We start from the raw sequence: 22,997 nt of genomic DNA on the forward strand, positions 1-22,997 counted from the left end.
AATGTTTGTGTTTAGGCTATTGAATATCAAAACCAGCAAACACTTTTACAGGAGTTTTTCCTGGCCTCCTAATTCATTTCCAGTCTTACACAAACAAACCCCAAACCCTCAGTAGTAGAAGATTAACTCTCTAGTTCACTGTGCTTTCCCTCCCTGCAATGACATAAATGGAAACTTTAAAGAAGCATTTTCCATCCGTGGTCCCAGCAAAAATTGAATTGAGAACTACTAAAGTAATGAATGATGCAGTTGTCATAAAGCAGAATTTAAATGCAGTCTGTGTAGAAGCAGAAAAGGGCTATTTTTTTGTTCAAAGAAATACACAGACACAAAGAATGTTTGTTTGCATGGAAAATACTGAAATTACTGAAAATTGCAGCAGTGGGAAGGTCATTAAGGCACATGGCACTTATTTCACCCAGGGGCTCTTATTCAAGCAGCACATTGGTGACAAATACCAGGTATTGGGTATAATCATAGTAAATGCTGACTGAAGCATGAAACTGATGATTTTTAGGTCTTTTTTAAATCACAAAACCACAGCATGGTTTGGGTGGGAAGGGACACTCGAGACCATTTTGTTCCATCACCTTCCTCTGGGCCAGGTGGCTCCAAGGCTGACCCTGAGCCACAACTTCCATGTGCTCCACCACCCTCACAGCCAAAAATTCCTCCCTCACATCCCATCTAAACCTCTCCTGTCTCAGTGTGAAGCCATTTCCCCTCGTCCTGACTTCCCAAAATCCCCATCCCAGCTCTTCTGGAGCCTTTTGGACACATAAAGGTCCCAATAAATTCATTTTGCTGTTAGATGAATGGGGAAATCCTGCTCTGGATCGATCCAGCTGTGACCTGGGCACAGGAGAGGACAGAAAAACCATTAAAGATTTGTTCCTGACAAAAGCAATTAGGCCTGGCCCTCGTTAGTCACAGGAACTAATTCCTTACTCACACCATCGGCACCGGGAAATTCATTCCAGCAGCAGCCCAGGCTGGGTGCCTGAGGGAAAAAAACCCACTGAGAGCCCAGGCAAAAGCACATCTGTCCCAAAAAACCACTGGAGAAGGGAATTCATGTTATTTGAGCACAGAATTCAAGATCTTGCTTGTCCAGGAAGCTGCTGGGATTTAATTTCAAGGAGATGAATAAGCCCAGCGTGTTCGGGCCTGCTGGAGGCACCAGGCCCGAGCCATCTCTTGAGGCTTTTATTTTATTTGCCTTTCCCTCTGTATTTGCCTTTCCCCCTACAACAACCTCAGAACATTAAAAAAAACCCTCCTAAAATATACAGGACATACAGAAAAATATTGTCTACCAAATATGCAGTTGATCTAGGAGAAAACTGCAAGGCTTGGTTGGCGTTAAAAGTTTAAAAAAGTGCAAATTTTTGCTTTGGCTGGAAAGGATCTTTCTCATCTTAACATATCTTACAGAAATTTAAACATAGGCTGAAATAATAGCTCTTAAAAGTTATCTGAGTGGTGACACTTGTGCTTGTGTTTCCTCCAAGCACCTCTTGCCACGCAGCCACAGGAAGCACAGCCCGGTGTTTGTCAGCTGCAAGGAATATTTCTGCACTGTTATTTCGAATTTAGGTGATAAGCAATGCCAGCTGATGAATTTCAGCAGGGAAATATCTTTAAAATCTGACATCTCAGTGCTGAAGAGGCCTGGTGTGTCTGGGGCAATGTTGTTCCTCTGAACTTGTGCTCAGGTCTGTGCACACTTTAATTTTAAGGTTACAGTGAAGCCTCTGCTCTCCTGATTTAGGAACCTGTGCAGACATCAAAGCAGGCAGCAGTTTAATTAGACACTTAATTATAGATCAGGCTGGTAAGGAATGCATTTGGGAAATAAAAACATGATTTTCAACCCCAGTCAAATGCCAGCGAGCAGAGTAACACAGGCACGACATTGGCGCACTGTGCCCTTCAAGTAACTCATGAAAAACAAAGTTGTTGGAGTTGGAGTTTTGGGTTTGTTGTTTGGTTGTTTTTTGGGTTGTTTTTTTTACCAAAATAGAGTCTAAATATTTTTAGCTTTCAGGTCTGGCACATGTTGTTCTCTGGGCAACCTCTGCCAGGGACTCACCACCCTCACAGGGAAGAATTTCTTCCTCATATCTAATTTAATCCCAAATTGTTAGTCTCCTCACATGGATTTATCCTCTCATTCAACAGGAAAGGAAGAACTGAAGGTGTTTGGAACTCTCCCCTCCTGTCTGTGTTATCTCCCTTTCATAAAGTAAATTTAATTATGTGTTTTCTCCATTGCTGTTTGTAAATTCCCTGTCTGTTTTTATTTCTTGCTACAGATTACTTTCATATGCAGCTTCATTAACATGGTTTACGCCCTCCACTAGAATAATTAAATTATTATTAAATAAAACAGGCCTTTGTTATATAAGGTCCCAAGTCAGTTTTCAAAATAAGGGCTGGGAATCATCCAACTGCAATTATGTTCTACCTACCTAAATTCTCTTTGTAGTTTTAATTAAAATACATTATCCAGGATGATTTCACCTCCTATTTAAAGTTCTTGTACAGCACTGATGAAAGGAAAAAAAATCATCTCTGTAGAGGAATTGCTCTATTTTGTGGGCTCAAATAGGGAGAATAAATGGTTTTGGGTTATCCTAGCATGCAATGAGAGATTTCAGTAATCTCTAAAATTATCTTTAAAGTGAGATCTATTGTGTTAGAGGGAAAAAAGGGGAAATTTGGAGTACTTTATCACTGAGAAGTGTTCTTCCTACAAGTGAAAAACATTAAGGGAATGCAAGTCAGAGATAGATGAATGCCCTTGAACAATGACAAATAAAATAGAAACATGGGGTGAACACATAAGATTTGCCACAATAACTCAGCAGCTGAGAAATGCCAAAGGAAATAAGAATCTGAGGAGAAGCAGAGAACATCTCCAGAATGATTAGGCATATTTGTTAATAAATGAGACTGAGAAACCAGCTAAAGATGGGGGGAGCATTGGTAATGCAGGATATTTTTGGCAGACATTTAACACTGTGGAGTTTTCATGGGAATAAAATTATTTTCTTTTTTTTTTTTTTTTTTTGTCTTTTAAGGATCTTTGCAATCTCAGATTTCTAAACAAGTCCAGGTAATCAGAGAGACTGTTTAACCTGCTTTATTAGTTATTAGCACTGATTTTGGTCTTTTTGTCCCTTTTCAGGTATTCTGTGAATCAGCAAGAATGCCAAGTCACAATCCAGAAGGGAAACCCTTGTATTAAAAAATTCCTCACTCAAATTCCAGCACACAACGATGTCCCCCAGGATATTGTGGCAGTGAGGAGTCCCCAGGAATTCTGGGGAATCAAAATGAGTTACAGAAGATATTTTCAAACAAAACCATCCCACTTCTCTTCTTCTGAGAGTGTTCTGCTCACAGAAAACACAGAGGTATTCCCAGGAATTTCTGAATAAAATATCAAAGCCACCAAGGTGGAATTACCACAGTAAAACTCACTTCAGCCTGAGCAGCTGGTTCAGTTTTAGTCAATAAGGCAGAGACAGCAATTTTCACATTAATTTCAAAACTTGATTCTTCAAAGTGCAGCCAGAAATTCTTCAGAAGCACAACCTGGTGCATAAGAGTGATCCAGGGAACTCCAAGGTTCTGTTAATGTACTTTGAAACTAATTTATTTTTCACATTTTTCATTTTTTCAAATTCCCAAATTGACTGTTCAAACTTGCAATTTTTTTTTAAATCACAACCTGCTACACAGCTGTGATCTGTGCAACTCCAAAGTGCCACTAATGTAATTGATACCAATTTATTTTAATTACACCCCAAGACATTTTCCCAATCTAAAAGTTAAATCCCACTTGAACACTTTTAATGTGATGAGAACTACCCAAACCACTGCAGAGTCTTTCCATCAATCACCACAGAATGAAGCTGCTCACACACATCTGCACAAAAGCTGGAATTTGAATATTGATGGAAGAGACATGAAATGAAAGTTTGAACATTTTTTTCACAGAAACATTTAAATAAAATAGACAATCACCCTCGTTTCTAGGATCAATAATTTATTTCTTTATTTTTTTTTTTTACATTTTGCAATTTGTTACAGGAGAAGAAACACTTGCTAATGGAAGTGACATGTTTTTGAACCATTTTCCAAGGTAATGGAAAAAGTTAAGCATATTCCCTAGGATGCACATCAATGACTAAGCTGCCAATATTAAACCAATTGAAGCAAGTGCAGTCCCTATTTAAACCTTGTATAAATTAATTTAAGGACTCTCCTTCTCCTACAGGAAGACTAAATTGTAGCATCTAATTTTCCTTTTTTTTTTTTAAATCCTGAAGTCTCAGTCTTTTCTCTCTCTCTACTTAATCTGCAAAAAGTCAAACAGGCTGAAGCCAAAACCACAGAACAGATTCTGTGCCAAGGTTCCTTCTATTCCTGGTGATCTCCTCAGTTCCCTCCTGTCCCAAAAGGGAAACAAAGGACTCCCAGTTTTCTGAAAACCAGATTTTCTGCATGACAGTGCATTGCATTGCCACAGGATGGGCCACAGTGGATGTTCTCCTAGCAAACAAATCACTACCAAGGTACAAAGAATTAGAAATTAACTCAGTAAAAATGCTCCTAACACTTTCCCCAGTGGTATAGTAACCAGAATCCTACTTTCCCTCCACAAAAAATAGATTTTTTTTTTATAAATACATTTTAATACAGACAATTCTGTTTCTATACCAAGAAAAAAAAAAGTCACATTCAAACAGGTTTGCTGGGTGTATTCAGATACAAGCAGACAGCAGAGCAGGCAGGAGCACAGGGGGTTTTTGGGGGGCTGCAGACACACAAACACCATTTCACCCACTGACCAGTGATGGGGAGAACAACTGAGCTGCAAGGTGAGACCTGGAGCATCACAGCCCTCAAAGAAATCAGCAGTTTCCATGTGGATTAAATGATAGGAACTCTCAGTGGTATTTATTATGAATATTGAAAATCCTCTATCAATTTAGGCAGTGTTTAGGCTGGGGGTAGAGAGAAGAACCACAAGCAGGAGCTCCCAGCTGCCTGAGACCCAGGAGAAAACTGAGTCACTCACCATGGTCTTGAAGCTCTTGGGTCCAAATAGCTGAAATTAATGTTTTTTTCTGTCCTTGTCCTCCTTTCCCTCACTTTTCCCCCCAAATGCAGACAAACCTGCCCAAATTTTGTGCCACACACACAGTTCCAGCTGCTGCCTTGCAGCCCCTAACAACAGCAATGATTTCTATGGTTTCCTTCCTAACCAGATCTAATTAAAATGGAGCTGTTAACCATCTTTTCCAGGCTATGAATAATTAATAGAGCATTTTTATAATACTTACTAAATATGACAGTTGGGTATTTGCATTTTCTTACCTTAAATAGCCCCAATCTTTGCATGACTAAAAGTTCCCCGTAGCTTTTGTCTTTAAGATTGGGGTTCATTTTTTTGTGGGTTGATATGTAGGATAATTCTCCATATACCTTAACACCTTTTTCTCACATTGAAGAGATTTTGGAAGTAGCCTGCATGTTTCACACACAGCCAGCCACCACTATGACACTACACAAGATTCTGGAATAAAACTCAGAGGACAGAGGTGGAAAATAGAGCATCTTACTGACCCGCTCAAAAATCAAGACATAGAGAAAGATTATGAGCAAGAACTAAACCCCAGCAGATTGTTTCCAACCCTGGGGAGACTTTCTACATTAAAATAAATAAATAAATAAATAAACTCTTCTGAGTCAGGAAGGGTGGATCATTCAGTTATTTCAGAAGTGTCACCACACAACGGATAATTCACAGAAACAATTTTGGCTTTTGCCACTGAACTGAGAGCAAAGTTTCTAGATTCTCAACCACAGCTGATTTGTTAATTATTTAAAAAAAAAAAAAATGGTTCTCTCCCTGCCACAGAAGTGTGAGTTATTAGAGCATGCAGCTCACCACTAATGTATTGCTGCTTTTCTTAAAAACCCTGACTATGAAAGGAATCCAAGACTGACAAAGTGAAGAAAATATGTCAAATTATAATTTCCCTGAAAGAATGTGTTGAGCTGTAATTTCCCTGTCTCTCAGAAAAATTATGTCACTATTAGCACTCAGAGAGACTTCGTTTCTTTTTCCAAGATTAAGTCACTGTGTAAAGCACACACTTAATCCTGTTTTATGACAGGAAACAGAGGGCATTATTAGCAGATAATCTTGGTTAGCTCTGGGATGTTTTCTTTCACTTTCAGAAATTCAGATCCCAAACTGCCAGGCTGGCTTGTTAAAACAAAGCTGTAGTGCTAATTAAAGTCATGTTTAAAATGAGATCAAGGAAGAAAATACAACAATTCTTTTTTTCCCAGAGCCAGTATTTTGTGATTTTGCAATGAACATCCAAAGTAAACCCAATAATGATGAATGTTAAAATACAAAATAATAGCTAGTCAAGAAGATTAACAAATTCTTCTGTGAACAATGCTGCTAAGACTTCATTCTCAACTGGTTTATAATAAGAACCAGCTGCCAATTTAAGGGGAAAAAATGTGGGTTTCACAACTGAGCTGCAAACTCAGCTCCCTCTCAGAAGGAAGCTGAAATTATTGGGTGTTGCATGAAGTCTGGTCTTTAACACTAAATTTTGAAGGTGGTTTTTAAGCAAAACAAGGACAGAAGTGGCCTGAAAACAGCAACTCTACAGCCAAAGGTTTTGAAGAAACATTCTTTTTTTAGTGCTGTTTATGTGCCTCATGTCAACACCACAAGTGATGCTGCTGCATGAGCAGGTGGGAAAGGAACAGAACCTCGTGTTTGCAAAGATTGTGGATGTGGATGGCCTTGAGGAAATGCTAACAGAGGGTTCCCAAGTGAAACAGAGAGACAACAGTGATAACTGCTTCAGTGGGACACAGAAAAAAGCACTTTCACTGCACTTCCCACAGAAATTTCTGTTGTTTGCCTTGGTTTAGGAAGCAGAATTTGTTGCTTGTGACAAACTCTGAGGATTATTAATAAGATTAAAATTAGCCCAACTGAAAAGCTAGAGCTAAAATTGGTTGAAATTTATTTTATTGAAAATGTCCAATCTTTATTTCTGGCTTTAAATATTCCTAATAATATTTAGGCAACAAACTCACTCAGTGTAATATCTCCCATATGATTCACACTACATTTTCTGTGAGGCTGGAATCACTACATACATAATCTGAATTATAAAAGATTTCAGAGAGGAGCAGATGATAATTCATCCTCTTGTGTTTAACCTCAAAACTACACTAGAAAAATGTCAGAAATTCCATCTACACTCTGCACTCCTGGGAACACAGTGACTTCCTCTTGGTTCTTTTATAAGGAGCATGTCTACCACTCAAATTTCCCTTGATTACAGTAATATTTTTATGGAATTACTCTTTTTTAATAACTACTAAAAGGAGATAGCATAAAAAAGGAGCAGAACATAACTATTTCAGAGGAAACTCCATCAAATGACCCAAGAGTCCACACCAAAGTACAACTGATCTCATCACAACATATTCAATAAATGACTGGAAATGTTGGGCAAATTCAATTCCTAAAAGTCTTTTAAAAATCTTATGCACTGAAGTGACTGTTATGAACAGCAGGTGAAAAATAACCCCCCAAAAAACCCTGTACAGGGTGGTAATTATAAACATTCACTCTATTTTGTCTTTAAATCAGCAATTTTTTTCCTCCTGCAAATTGAAACAAAGCTCAGAAATACTTAAAACTTGCAAAATTTCATTGGAGACATGACTTAACAGCCCTGATAAAAAAAAAAAAGATGACGTGGAGGAATGAAAACATTTTTGAAACTATTTCCATCTTTAGTAATTATTGTGCTATAAAATTAATGGTCAGTAGCTCAAAGTACTGCACAAATAATGAGGAAATCTTTCGTACCTCTCAAACTGATCAGTCAGCTGTAGGCTACTTGTATGATTTAACACACTAGAGACAAAAAATAGTGATAAACACAAGTCTCACTGTGATAAGAATTACTACAAGCTACTCCTTGTGTAAAATCAGTGAACTTGACACACTTTTGTAGCCACCAAGCTTAATAAAAACTGTGCTGTAACCTAAAATCACTGGGTTTTTCTTTTTATTTTTAAACTGCCTCCTCTCTCAGCAGTCAAAAAAGCCAAGCCAAATACAAATGGTGACACACTGAAAAGTGACCACAACCCCAACAAGAGCACAAAAACCTCCCAGGCCTTAGGCTACACTTGGAATTGTCTGTCCTGTCTGACACAGGCTGCGACTACAGAGACGCTCATCACGACTGGAAATGGTATTTTTATAAAAATTATTACAATTATTACACCTATCTGAGGCTAACATAGAATGTTCCACTTCAACTCACAGAATTAGACATGGAGACATCAAGTATTTATAGAAATATCTACAGACTGCAACTGTCTTTTATTTTTCTTGTTTTTTCTTTTTTTTTTTTTTTAAGTATCAGTGAACTGACCTTCAGAGTAAGGGTTTCATGACAACAGGTCACCCCACACTAGTTTATTCTTGGTGTTGCTATTTCTTGGGCTAAATTGGTGTTAAACTTCTTCCAGAAGAGAAGAGAGAACTCTTGCTAAATTTTTTGCTGTGTGTTAAAGTCGTAGATTATTAGATTTAGCTTCACCTGTATTATTATCTGATGAGAAATGTTTTTAACAAAGGGGAAACGCTGTCATAACCTCCTTTAAATGCAGATACACATAGAAAACTGGAAATTCCACACTCCCCAGCTGCCCTAGACAATTAAAATGTTGCTCTAACAAGCAGTGCTGAAGTCCTTATCTTGGTATCGAGCCGAGATGAAAAAAATAGACATGGGAAATGTGTGACATGAAAAGGCTGAATGTTAAATAAAGCAAAAATGTAAAATAAAGCTAAAATCCTTCTGTTTTTCCTGATTATTCTGCAAAAAAACTGAAATCAATGGAATGTACTTATGGAGGTTCATAGACCCACAATGCCATTTTACCTTCATCTGAAATGTAAAAGGAATGTAAATGTAAAAACACCCAATTAACACAGCTCTGTCACTGAACTACTGCTCTTCACTTCAGGTTCTGGTGTCTCCAAGGTTAAACAGAACATCACACAGAAGGACTGAAACTAAAGGATGAAATACTCATGGAGAGAGCCAGTCTAAAGATGAAACTTTCCTTTGTGAGATGTTTTGCTCGATATTTTCAACAGGCTGGACAAGTTAAATTGGCCTTTGAAGCATCCACAAAGAGAAACAACCACCCAAACCTCTGCCTTTGCATCCATCCACTCCCATGGTTTCTCTGATTACATTCTTTGGGAAAGCAATCCTAAAAGATACTCGAGGGCAAGAACATAAATTCACAGAATTAGGGCAAAACCCCTCAGGTCCCACAAGGCCATTTTCAAAGCAGACACTTAAAGAACTTAGGGAAGTGGTATCCAAAGATCATTTTTAGCTTAAAACTTCTGAAGAACTGGGTCTGCTTCAAAGCTCAAAAGAGATGTCATGAAACTCCTACTGTGGCAAAGAGTCCTTGGTTGGTGGATCCTTGTCCAGGTGACACTGCAGGAGCTGGAGGTGTTGGGATCCCTGACGACTTCCAGAGGGAAGGGGAGGCCAGCATGGCTGGGGCCATCCAGCCCACGCTCAAGGTCCTCCACTGTATGAATAATCTGCCTTGTTGTGCATCACCAGCTTGTTGTCTACAAAGTAGAAACTGTCCGACTGTGTCTCGTAGGGATGCAGGATCATCTCTCGAACTGTGAGGGGGGGAAAAAAACCCAATTAACCAATTAACAGGGACATAGAGGAATGTGCTCCCCGTAAACCGAGTGTCAGAACTATCCTTGGTCTCCTCAAAAAGGACAAGAGCCCAGGAAGGTTCTCTCCTCAATTAGGTGAAAAGACACCTCAGAGGACCTGGGGGATGTTCTACCAGGAGCAAGAACCTTTTGCACCTGGCTCGGTTTTTCTCTGTTATTTTGCCTTTCATTAAAACTTTTTTGTTTCCAACACTACCACAGAAGCCATTCTGCTGATTTTACGCCTTCTGAGGTAGCTGAGCTATCTTGGGTGTGAAATAGATCTCCAAGAGTTTATGAGACCTGGCTCAAGGAGACCCCTTATTTCAGGGATAGTCCCCAATGCTGGGCTTAAGCATTGATCAGCATCCTTCAAAATCAGGTGAAAAACCAAAACCCAAATGGGAACTGCCCAAACCACTCCTTGTTGGTATCTTTTAAATAACTCAACCATAATCATGGACTTTTTATGTTAGAAAAGCCCTCAGAGGGCTTAAAATCCAACCTGAATTCACTAAACCCTTGTGCCACATCCACTCTTTCTTTGCACAATTTCAGGGATGAAAAATGTTCATAATCCAAAAATATTATAGCACCATATAAAGGGCACCTCAGAAAAAGAACCCATTACATTTTGGGTTGGGGTTCTTTTTGCTTTGTTTTTAAAAACAGTGATAAAACAGCAAACTCAAAGGAAATTTGCTCTGTTCTGACAGCAGAGCCTCACTGTATTTTTCACAGACTGCAATATTAGTGCTGACACACACAATTAGGGGTTGTAAAGAGGAAAATCACAGAGATTTAGTGCTTGTGCTATTGTGTCTTGGGAGAGAGGAGAGGAAATAAAAGTTATGTTCATACTAAAACCTCTCAAGCTCACAATATAACACATCAAACATTAAAACAGATCATAACATTTAAGTTATCCATTTATTGGATGTCTTTTTAATCTTATTTTTTGCTTGTTTTATAACACAATTATCTTTTTCCTCCCTGATACCAAAGCTTCCTTTTATGAATTAAAAAAAAAAAAAAATAACAAACCCAAGCAACTGCCTGGTGTGTGATGAGATACATCCTACTAGAAAACAAAATCAGTGTTAACACAGATATAAAAGGATGAATTATTCTACCCAACCCACTCTCTAGAGACAGCCTCTAAGAAAGGGCTCCCTCAAACCACCTCAGATGAAAATCATGGTGTGACAACCCAGAAATGCAAGTTTATAACAAAGAACTTACTGAGATCCTCCGAGAGCTGGGGGAATTCATAGATGTGCTCACAAGTATTTTTACTGCTGGGGATGCAGAAGCCAAATTCAAAATCAAAACTTTTCAGCAGCTGGTCACGGAAGTAGTGCCGCTCAATCATACGGAAATTATTAATGGGTTTGTCCCCTACTGTGAATTCCACCCTGAAAAAGAAGGGTAAAACTGACGTGAGCTTTCATGCTTCAATAAGATCTGCAATAGTCCTGCAAGGCAGAAGAGAGCTCTGAAAAAAAAAAAAAAAGAAAAAAAAAAGGCCAAAAATATAAAGCAACAGCACTAATCAAATTATTGTTTCCTCTTTCACTTAAAGCATTTTACAGGGACACACCACAGATAAACATCTTAAAGCTGCCATGGACAGGGACACCTTCCTCTATCCCAGCTTGCTCCAAGGTCCATCCAGCCTGGCCGTGGGCACCTCCAGGGATGGAAGAGCCACGGCTTCTCTGGGCACCCTGTGCCAGGGCTTCAGCACCCACAGGGAACAATTCCTTCCCCACATCCCACCCATCCCTACCCTCTGGCACTGGGAAGCTATTTCCCCTTGTCCAGGTCCTTTCCAAAAGTCCCTTTCCAGCTCTCTTGGAGTCCCTTCAGGCGCTGGAAGGTGCCCTAAGGACTCCCCAGAGCCTTCCCACTTTATTTTGCCTCTTTTAGCATCAATGCCTTCAGCACCAGGCCTGCCCCTGACTAAACCTAAAGCGCCAGAGATTTGGAGAGCCTCAAAATAAATGAAACAGCCCTCTGTTCAATCACCTTCCTGGCAGGATGAACATGGCAGAGAGGGGTTTTTTTCCCTAAGATTTCAGCTGTTTTCTGTGGCAGGCCAAGGAGCAGGGGGGGTTACTCACGTGGCTCCCACTTGCCGCAGCCTGAGGAAGGCCGGCGTGAACTGATAGCGCACGAAGCGTCCGGCGTTGGGGTCCACGTCCTTCCTGTCATTGTGCTCCCGCTCTGCAAAAGCCCAAAGAGAGCTCTGTCAGAGCTGCCCGGGAACCACAAACTCAGGGGAAATATTTGAGGTGGTGTGCTTGTGCCACCCAAGCCAGGGAATCGCTCTGGTGCTGAGCTCTCCCCTCCTCCTGTCCTGAGGTGTCACCCCTGGTCACTCAGAGGTGGAATGTTGAGAGATTTTGGTTGGAGGAATTTCTTATCTTCTGGATTTCTATTCCTCATCTACTGGAGCATGAGGAATAGAAATCCAGAAAATTTCTATGCTTCACATCAGGGCTGAAAAGTGACTCTGGACAAGCCATTTTCTTGGTTTGCTACCTATAAGCTACAGGAAACTTCTTCTCACCTGCAGGGAGGTGGGGAAGGGTTAAAAGTGCTTGGCCAGGAAAAGAACAGCTGCCCTGGGCTTTATCACCACTGGCAACAGGCAACACTTGGATGCTTACAAGTAACACCTAAAAATTAATCAAACCAAAAATAAAAGGCAAATGTTCAGTTTGTTTCATTTGCCTGTTGGCAGTTTCTCCCCTTTGGAAATACCATTTTCCTGACTCCTCAGTGAGAGATGTTAAACTAACAGCTAAACTATGTGCAGGGGGCACAAGCTGAATACCAGCCAAGAAAAAACCACCCAGTGATCTCCTCCTCCTCCTCTGCTCCTGTTTACAACATCCATCTGTCCCTTCCCATCACAGATGGCAACAGGAAGAGCACAGCAGCAGCCAGCTCTGCTCACCCTGTTAGTACAAAGAGACACCTGAAAAACGTTCCTGCTGCAAGATGGGGCTCCAGCCCTCCTGCAGCAGACAGATTCTGCTACTTTTGGGAAATGTATGGAGTAAAAGGAGTGGGGAAAGGCAAAAGAAAGCATTTGTTCATGGAAACCTTATTTTGTGTATGAACTCACCTGAAGCTGCTGGCTTGGTGATTTCAAACAAGACTGTGCCAGATTCCATGTCCCGGATTTTGAACCTGGTGAAGTCTATCTTGTAAACATTTTCCTCAGGAGTGCACAAATAATCTGCAGGGGGAAGCAAATTTAAATGAAGGCTGCCCTGTGAGGCCACACCAGCAGCGAGAGCAGCCCAAATGCATCTCCACTACTGCCTGTTTTAATTCAAAACTGATGTCTCTGAAGACAGTCTCAGTTCTGGAGGCTCACACTGCCCTGCTCAGACAGGACAGGGGAAAGAATTCTCTCCCCCAACACACAGAGGTCATCACCTTTTTCCAACTCTGTGCCAGCAACTTCTGCATCCATTTCCTCCCAGACTAGTCAGCACCTCCATCAAATCCCAGCCTTTCCAGGGTTAAGAGGCTTTGCCTGTTTTAAAAACTGCCCTATGGCAGAATGCAAGGGCTAAGCAGCTTTGGGAGCTAAGCTGACTGCACTTAACTGGCACAGGAGTGTCCTCCCCTGTGCCACCTCCCTGCTCCAGCCCTCTGCAGACAAAGGGTGGCCTCTTCTCCCCACACCAGGGCTTCTTTTCCTCAGCACTGAAAATGATACTGAAGCCTTTCCCTGTGTTAGGAAAACAGGAGCAGAGCCCTTCCCTGCTGTGTGTATCTTTGAGAGAAAGCCAAAGATGGAATCACAGAATTGTCAAGGTTGGAAAAGCCCCCTAAGATCATCAAGTCCAACTTTTCACCCTGCGCTGCTGTGTTCACCACTAAACCATGTCCCAAGTGCCACATCCACAGGCCTTTTGAACACTTCCAGGGATGAGGATTCCACTAGTAAAATCCCCACAGTTTTGGCCTTCAGCCTTGCTGTGCCCTGAGCCAGCTCCTGGCACAGTAATCATCCTCCTCCCTGGGGAAGGAGCACATACAGCACAGATTGAATGTAGCTCCAATAACTCACTTTTTCCTGACAAATCTAAAGAAATGCTCTATGTAGACAAGCCAGGTCAGCTTTCAAACAACAGCACATTTGATTGATGTAGGAGACTGGTTCTGGAGGTTCCAAGGTGCAAATAAGACTTTAACATTCTAATTCAAAACACTTTCTCAGCTACTAATTCCTGCTGTTAATCTGAGCTAATCACTTATTTCTGTCTGCTTTCCTATTTCTGAAACTCCAACAAATCCATCCACCTGAGGCTCAGTCACTGACTACATAAAACAAGTTACAAGTGCTCAGAGCTCAGACCTTCCCATGCCAACCCAACTTCAGCACAGCTCTAAGAAATCCAAGACCTTTGTGAGAAACTTCTGAGCTCCTGGGCACAAACACCTGGCACCAGCACTTTCCTAGAAGCCTTTTATTCCTTCCAAATCTCCATAACTTGGAGAACTGTCCAAATAAGCTCAGTACAAGGAACAGAGGTGTTAAATGTTCTCCCTGGCCAGTTTTACTGCTCTCCAACAACCCCATATGGTGAGGAGTCAAAGGAATGCCAGAGAATTTGTAGATGCCCCATCCCTGGAAGTGCTCAAAACCAGGCTGGACGGGCTTGAAGCAACCTGGTCTAGTGGGAGGTGTCCCTGCATGGCAGAGGGGATGGAAGTGGATGATCTTTAAAGTCCTTCTTCAGCCAAAACACTCTGAGTTTCTACAATTCTATAAATGGGTGTTCAGGGAGAGAACACTGCTCAAAGCATCCCGGGCATTTGGCAGGGATTTTCCCTTCCCGATCAACACAGCACAAGGAAAACTGACACCAGCACCCCAACTGTCAGGAAGAACAAGCTAAAAGCTTGCCTTTTTTACTACCATGAGATAACACAAGCCTGTGTTAGGTCAAATATCCCAAGAACTGCAAAAAAAAAAATCTTCCCTTTTTGTCTTTACCAGTAGCCAAGAAGACAGGAGAGGAATTTAAACCCAGCCCTCGCCTTAGGCCCTGATGTTTAGCATTCCTCAGGGAGATGTCCTGCAATTACACTGTGATTTTGGCCTCTGACACATCAGCCACCCCAATTCCTAACCCGTCCCACAACTTCCCAGCTCCGAGCACCAGCATGCAAAACACAAACTGAGGGAAGCAGGCACAGCTTCCCACAGCCCAGCTTCCCCTCCCTGGGCCCATGGCCACTGGCTGTTCCCTGGGAAGGCTGTTGGCAACAGGCAGCAGTCGCCCAGGAGCCCAGGACACCTTCCCTGGAGCACGCTGGCAAATCTGAAGCCGCGTTTGTCTGCAAGTTAATTATTAAGTGTTTCTACTCCTGCAGAATTCCTGCCCATCCAGCACCATGGCAACAGCTTTATCCCCCTCCTTGGCAGCAGCGTTGCTGCAGTAACAGTGTCCATGACTCATCTGGAGCAGAGGAGAGCCAAGCAGAGCCTCCAAAGAGGAGTAAACCCCGGGTAGAATCCCCACCAGGCTCCTGCTCATTGATGCTTGCACCCCTATGCTGTTATCTTCCAACTCTTTTTGCCCTGATAATATTTTAAACCCTCTTTTTTTGGTTGGGTTTGTTTTTTGTTTTTTAATCAGCATGTCAATATACAGCTGGATGCCATCCGGGAAGATCAGCTGCCAGAATACTGCAATCAAGGGGGGTTTTTTCCCTCCTCTGGCAGTGCCCAGTCTCCTGGAAAGAAAAAAAAGAAGAAAAACCAGAGGAATATATATTCCTCTCAGCCTGTATTGCATTTGTTTCTGCTATTCCTGTTCAAAAATCAATCAAAGTAGCCACGTGCTGGTTTTTTCCCCCACACGTAACAGGAGCCTGAGGCTGCACTGGAAGGTCTTATTGGGAATGGGCTGCTTGCAATTGGCAGATCCTTCTGCTTAGCTGAGCACTGTCAGATTTGCTAATCTCATCCCATACACACTTATTTTTAAATTACTGTAGGGCCCAGTTGCCCACACTTCCGTGACTCACTTAAATGTCTCATCTGCCTCCCTTATCCTAATTCAGCGTCGCCAGGATTTGGGGAAGGGAGGCAGCAGCCCTGCTTATTTCAGCTGGGAATGAGGAGATCAAACCTCCATGGAGGGGATGGTTACAGAGAATGGTGGGTTGGTCTCTCAGGACAGAATATTGTTTCTTCCACTTCCCCTGAAGCAGGTTGTGCTGCTTCCCTGTTAAAAACTGAACCATCAGGGTGTGTCCCTGAGCCTTCAGTACTCACCTGATTTAGGGATGAAGGCATGGACACAGCAGCACAGCCATGGAAAACCCATCAGATTGGTTTTTCCCCATAAGTACCCACATTTAGTAGTGTAAAAAATGGGTCACAAAAGAGGAGTACTTCCTACCCTTTCCTAAAGCTCAGGGAATTGTCATATCCCAGACCTCCATCCCCAAACCCTTCCTGAAAACAATTCACCTGGTATTAGCAGCCACTTCTCACTCACACATCACCACTCCTGATGGTGCCTCTCCAGCTCCTTTCCCATAATCTCTGGATCATGCCCGAAGATCTGCAACCGCCCACCTTTAGAGACAATTTCTATCTTAACACCTGTCACAGTTGTGAAGAGTTTGGATCACAACCAACACCACTGTGGTGGTCTGAGGAAGCAGCAGAGGTGATTGGCTTCCTGAATCTGGCTCAATTAATTCCTTCACAAATTCTCCAATTCCCTTTGGAGGAAAAAGTGATTCCAAAGAGACCCCAAACAGTTCAGTGGTCTCCAACTTTGCTCTCAGAATCAGCAGGTGCTCCTTCCCCTGGTACAGCTCTGAGGTGGTACCTCCACTGCCTAATCCAGGAAAGAGACAGTTTTTATCCAGGAAACCTTCCTGTCCTCCCAAACCCAGCAAAATTACAAAATAAACCAGCAGAACAATGCCAGCAGTCACTGCCTGTGAACACTGGCATGTCCTGAAGCCTGGTGCAGAACTGCAGGTGTGTATTTTAACAGCTGGTGTTACAGAGGAGCACAAAAGGTGAGGGATAACACAGAGCTAAAGAACACAGGAAAGCAAACAAAGGCACTTTGTCCTCTGGACCTCTCCCTGTCCTTTAAATGCATGAGATCAGGTTTGCTCCTCATGACAGAAAGCTAAAATTTAATCCTGTGTTTCCAAATTTCCTTTGCAACCACCCCACCAGGCCCTTTTTATCACAAGCTCATGGGCAATAGGATTCACACTCTTTGTTGTGCTCCTTTTCAAGATCCCTTCTCCATCTCTGCCATCAGGAGGAAGCACGTGTCCCCTCTCACAGACACCAGGGATATTTCTGTGCTCATCAGAGTCTAATCTCAGATGGGGCAGCTCCTATTTTAAGGCTTTAAGAGCCCACTAAGGAAAGCAGAGTGCACCCAGGGTAAGAAAGAACTGAAAATTTGGTCCTGGAAATGGATGTAAATCAGGAGGGTGCTGTACAAGAGACTGAGGCAACAGCAGTGACTTGTAACAGGAATTTCTCTCCCCAACAGAGACAACAACAACAATTTAGGGAACAGGTGAGAAGGCTCCTGCAGTTATGCAGGCCTATTTCCTAACATGCATTAACCAACAAGGTCAGGAGCTATTTTGAAGCCAACTCCCAAGACATAAGCCAGGTATAAAGCCAAGACAACTGCAGAGGAATTGCCAGGAGCTGGAGATTAGGAGATTATCAGATTGAAGAGTCTCAGGAGGAAGCAAAAATAGCCCAGACCCCAGGAAGAGGCCAAGCAGTGACGCAGGACAGGAGCAGGACCCGAGGGCAAGGCAGGGCAGGTTTCAGGTGCTATTGATACACCTGCCCAGACAGCCTGGGTTCAGTTAAAGAAAAAAATAAACCATTTCCCTGCCCTCTGCCTCAGCAGTTCAAGCCCTGTGACACCAAGCCAGCCAGGAAACAGGATCTGCTCCTGTAAAATAAATCCCTCCAACCCAAACCATGGGTTTGGAGAACCAGGGACCAGGGGGGCTGCACAGGGAGGGAGCAGCTGCCCTCTGACCTAGCACTGGAATTAGGCTGCTGTAGTGCCCCAGAGGGAAAATCCTGCACCAGAAGGATCCCAGAGGGGTTTTTCCACAGCAGCACATTTACTGTCAAGGAAGCAGAGGGATTTAGGGCAGGGGGCTCCAGGCTGAGGCACCTCCCAAGGTCCTCAGAGCCCCTCAGTTGCCAAGTCCTACTGCACAACTCTGATTTTTGTGGCAGCCTGCTCATCTTTTTTTCTTTTTTTCTTTTTTTTTTTTTTTTTTAGTTTTAGCTAGAGCTTTCCAGACTTCACCCTCTCACAATTAATTTGATCACAGCCCTGCAGCCTGTGGATGGAGCTGCTCTTCCCCCATTTCCAAGGCACCCAAACACTTTCTCCTGCCCCCTTCTCACACTGACTGCATTCAAAGTCTGAAACCACGTGCACAACATCAACTAAATCAGCTATTTTTGGGCTGAGCCAAAGCCAAGCTCTGCCCAGACCCTCAGGCTGGCTCCCTCAGCTTTCCTCTTACCTTTGCCACTTCCACCAGGGATGGCCCAAACCCACAACCCTGGGAGAAGGAGGAATCCCACACCACACACACACCATGTGTGCTGCCCTTGGGAATCCTAACAGCTCCTGTTGTGCTGTGAGACTTAGGGAAACACAGAGCCCTGGAAAAGCTCACAGCCTGTGTGGGATGCTGAGGGAAGGGTCGTGGGGAGAGCAGCTTGGCACAGCTCTGGGAGATGGCTCTGCAACAAGAAATCAGCACATCAAAACACAGCCACACATCACAGCCCTGGACAAGGCAGAGCAGGGATTTATAAACCTCACAGACACCCACAGCTCCTCTCAGAGCTCCTAATAAAATACATTCTCCCCATTAATTGGGGAGGGAAGTCATGGGCCAGGAGCAGCTTTGAAGATGGATTCATGCACATCTGCCTCATATTCCTGTCAGTGCCTCCCTCTCTCCTTGCCTATTGAAACCCCACGGATTTGGAAACTGATTTGAACATGGATCCTGAATGGTTTAGCTTTACAGGACTTGAACTGCTGAGGCAGGAGATAGGGAAATGGTTTGTTTGGGTTTTTTTTCTTTAATTGACTGCAGGAAACTGGTATGGAAGTCCCTCAAGAAGGGTCTGGCCTGCCTGACCCACTGAGGCAGCCCTGTGCCAAGCTGGCCTTTAGCTAAAGCTGCCTAGAGAAGTCTCAGAGAAATCCCAAGTGACAGCTCAAGGAAGAGATTACTTTCAGAAATGATTACGTGTGTGCTCCTTATTTTTAGAGTTTGTTTTGAAACTGTTTCCAAGCATGTAACCAATTATTTAACCCCTTGGTTTCCTAAAATAAAATCAGAGTTAGAATAAAACTTAAAATGTAACATTTGATCTGGTATTCCAGGCAAATTGTGTAGGTGATAAGCAGGCCAGCCTCAGAGGCTGGAGCTTGTCTTTTGTTACACATCTGACTCCTCTGATGCTCTGGCTGCCTCAGTAATTAATTGCAATTTGAACTGAGCTCTGCCCCACTCCTTTGCTAATCTTAAATTAATCACGTCATGAGCTTTTTCCGCTTTTCCCAACCACAGTTGGGTGAGCGAGTGACAAATCTCACTAATTGCAGAGGAAATGGTTCTCCAGCCTTACACCTGATCCAGCTGGAGCAGAGCCAGAACCAGCCTGGCCAGGAGGCCCAGATATCCCAGGGCAGCATCCCAGATCCACCAGGCTGGACCCAGAAATGTTGTGGGCCCAGAGCTGATGGGGAATTTAACGCTGGGAGGACACAGAACGTGCAGGGCAGTTCACACAACTCCCCAGTTAAGCTTATTAGAAGCACATTAAGAGCAGAGCCCAGCTGGCTCCTGTGGCTGCCCACAGAGCCACATCCTGCCTCGCCACCCTCCCAGCCCAGCCAGCTCACACTGGGTCAGCGGCACCCACTGGGAGAGCAAAGGCCAGCTGTGCTGCCTGATGGAAAGATGATTAGGGAGGAATTCTTCCCTGTCAGGCTGCTGAGGCACTGCCAGGGGTTGGGCAGAGAAGCTGTGGCTGCCCCATCCCTGGAAGTGTTCAGAGAAAGGTTGGGTGAGGCTTGGAGCAACCTCATCTAGTGGAAGGTTCCTGTGCTCCTGTTCCTGGTGAGGCCCTTGGAACCAGGTGGTTTTTAAGGTCCCCTCCAACCCAAACCATTCTGTGCTACAGCCAGAATTCCACCTCTCCCTGGAAACCTGGAAGGCTGCTCAGAAACACAGAGCCTGCTCCTGGTGTGAGCATTCCTAAAACACACTTTCCTGTGGTACCAAGCCCTGCTGGGCTTTGGCTGATGAAGCAACCCCAGAACACAGTCAGCCCTCCCCAGGTCCCAGGCAGGACAGGACACAGTTCAATGTGTGAGCCGGAGTGCTGCTGGCCCATGAGTTTGGATAAAGATGGATTATCCTCTCTCTGGAACAGCAAAGGGCAGCCAGGGCACCAGGACATTTCTGCTGCAGCCCCACCACCAACTCCTCCTTCAACTCCAACCTGTCAAAGAGAGAATTGTTGCAACAGGGTGTGGTGTCTGCCCTGACACCCAGCACGTCCAAAAGGTTGGGGCAGCTGTGAACTTCTCTCCCACAGCCTGGTGCTTCCTCCTCCCTACCTGAAGCAGAAGAGTGGAACAGTTTCACATTGCTATTTTTGGTCATCTGTTTTTAAGGGTGTAGAAATGAGCAAAGGCCATAGAATGCCCTAAATAATCATTAGGTGTTAAAAATCTGAAAAATATTCTTTGCTTTCTGTTAAACCCCCAAGGACAAAAACTGAGCTTGAGAAGGGGAGTTGTTCCTGGGTGCTAAGATACAATAGGCTCAACATGAGTGCACTGTTTACCTGTATCCCCAAACTCACTGAGGGCTTCAGGTGTGGGGAGCATTCCCTGGCTCCCACACATCCAGCAGGACAGGAAGCACTTCCCATGGTAAGCCTGGGACATCATCACAGTGCCTGGCTGTGACGCTGGTACCAGCAAGTCTCACAGCAGGAGAGGAACACAACATTTTCATGCATTTCACATCCTCCCTGTGCTCCAGAGCACTCTGACCCAGGGCTGGAAGAGGCAGACAACCAGCTCTGCTCCAAGCCTGGCTCACCAGCTTAGCAATCCCTGCTCCCTGGGAAGGCAGGAGCTTGCACCATCCATCCCCACTGGTGCCACACGAGGTGACAGCAAGGGTGTGGGGTGGCCCTGTCCCCTCCAGACAGCCCTGGCGAGGGCAGGGACATGGAGGCTGCCATGAAGTGAGCACACAGAGCTTCACAGAGCCATGGCTGGGATTCACCATCCAACTGAGGATGCTGGCAGGATGCTTCAGTGCCTGCTGCGTGCTCTCCCTGCTACAGGCAGGGCATTTCTGGGCAGTGAATCACGCAGCTGCACCAGCAGAGCAGCTCAGCTCGCAGAAGGCGACCCAAAGGTCCCCAGCAACAGCAGCCCCTCTCAGAGGAGCCTCTGTAAGCCCTTCCTGAGGGCTGACACCAGTCCCTGACAGGCTGTCCTCCTCCCATCCTGCTCACACAGCAGCCCCACGGGGCTGCCTGCACGCAGCAGCACCCACAGCTGCATCCTTCCTCTCCAGGGCTCGTCACAGCCCCTGTGACACAGAGCTGGCTTTGAGGGCAGAGTGCTGAGAGGCACAGGGAGCACAGCCAGACCCCCGGGCAGCCCCTCAGCCCTGACAGCCCAGAGAGACAACCCAAAGATCCTCCTAGGAGATGGAAAAGGGACTTTTTGGGACACTAGGGAAGATTGTCCCTGGGCATTACTGGCCTGAGGCAGTACCACGGAATGGTTTGGGTAGGAAGGGACCTTAAAGACCATCTGGTTCCAACCCCCTGCCAGGGGCAGGGACACCTTCCACCAGCCCAGGCTGCTCCAAGACCCATCCAAGATCATCTTGAACATTTCCAGGGATAGAGCAGCCACAGCTTCTCTGTGCCAGGGCCCCACCACTCTCCCAGAGAGGAATTTCTCCCTAATATCTAATCTAAACCTGCCCTCTATCAGTGTGAAGCTATTCCCCCCTGTCCTGGCCTTTCCCCAGCCCTGTGTGCTGCTGTCCCGAGCTCTTCTGCCAAGCACAACAGCCCCTCCGGGCACACACTCCCACCCACCGCCTCCACGATGCCCTCAAGACCACGGCTGCTATACTGGAGAGGAGGAAAATGGGTTGGGGGCTGCTCTGAAGTCCCCTCCATGGCCAGGGATCCAGCCCGTCCTACTGCCGTGGGCACAGGGTGGGAGCAGACACAGGGAATGGGGTGATGGGGAGAGCAGCGAGGAGCATCCCAACACCGACCTTCCAGCAGAGCTGGGGGGCTGCACCCCCAGCTCCGGGCATTCCCCTGTTCCCCCGCTGGTCCCCAGCCCCCCGGGGTGGCACATCCCGGTGCGAGCTCCGTCCCCTGCCCTGCTGCATCCCCACTTCTTGTCCCCGGGGAAGGGAGCACCGCTTCCCCTTTTCCCTCTGGGTCAGCCCCCTTGAAAGGGCGAACGGCTCCTCTTTCCCCCCCGGTTTAGAGAGGAGAACCGGCTGCCCTTTTCCCCCCGGGAAAAGCCCCACGGGGACACGGTCTCCATCCTCCCCCCGCGCCATCCCCGGCACGCACCGCTGGTGACCCGCTGCAGCCCCAGCACGTCGTCGGGCCCGATGAGCGCCTTTCGGCCCAGCTCCTCCTCGGTCCTGGCCGCCGCCGCCCCGGCCCCGCCGCTCTTCTTCACCTTCATGGCCCCGCCGCCACCGCCACCGCCGGTGTGAGCGGCCCCGGCCCCGCTGCGCGCCGCCGCACCGGGAGGGGCATCGCCATCACCGCCCCCGGCCCGCCCCCGGCCGCGCAGCACCGCCCGGCTCCGCGGGAAGGGGGAGCAACGGGGCGAGGAAGGAAAGCGGCTGCTCCACGCTGCTCCCAGGGGTCAGGGCAAAGCCTTTCTGCTGGAGGAGACTGGGGTCTCCCCTCCTGCGAACCCCCCGCCATGGGGGTCAGCCCCCCAGGTGAGGTGGGGACAGACCCCACACCTGGCCCAGAGCACAGGGACACCCACCCCAACCACCCTCAAACCTACACACGGTGGAGGAGCTGGAT

At 45.4% G+C, this 22,997-nt stretch overlaps 1 protein-coding gene across 1 annotated transcript; it reads right to left on the reverse strand.

The window, feature by feature from the left end:
- Window positions 1-4,036: 4,036 nt before the first annotated feature.
- UNC119 (unc-119 lipid binding chaperone) lies at window positions 4,037-22,688 on the reverse strand. The gene is made up of 5 exons (XM_059865799.1): window positions 22,524-22,688; window positions 12,957-13,070; window positions 11,947-12,049; window positions 11,066-11,238; window positions 4,037-9,781 (listed from the first exon to the last, which is right to left on the reverse strand). Exons 1-5 carry the CDS (start codon window positions 22,639-22,641, stop codon window positions 9,669-9,671), a joined length of 621 nt encoding a protein of 206 aa, XP_059721782.1. The 5' UTR covers window positions 22,642-22,688; the 3' UTR covers window positions 4,037-9,668.
- Between the last annotated feature and the right edge of the window lie 309 nt (window positions 22,689-22,997).

The sequence above is a fragment of the Haemorhous mexicanus genome, chromosome 22 (genome assembly GCF_027477595.1).
Source record: "Haemorhous mexicanus isolate bHaeMex1 chromosome 22, bHaeMex1.pri, whole genome shotgun sequence".
NCBI classification, from domain to species: domain Eukaryota; kingdom Metazoa; phylum Chordata; class Aves; order Passeriformes; family Fringillidae; genus Haemorhous; species Haemorhous mexicanus.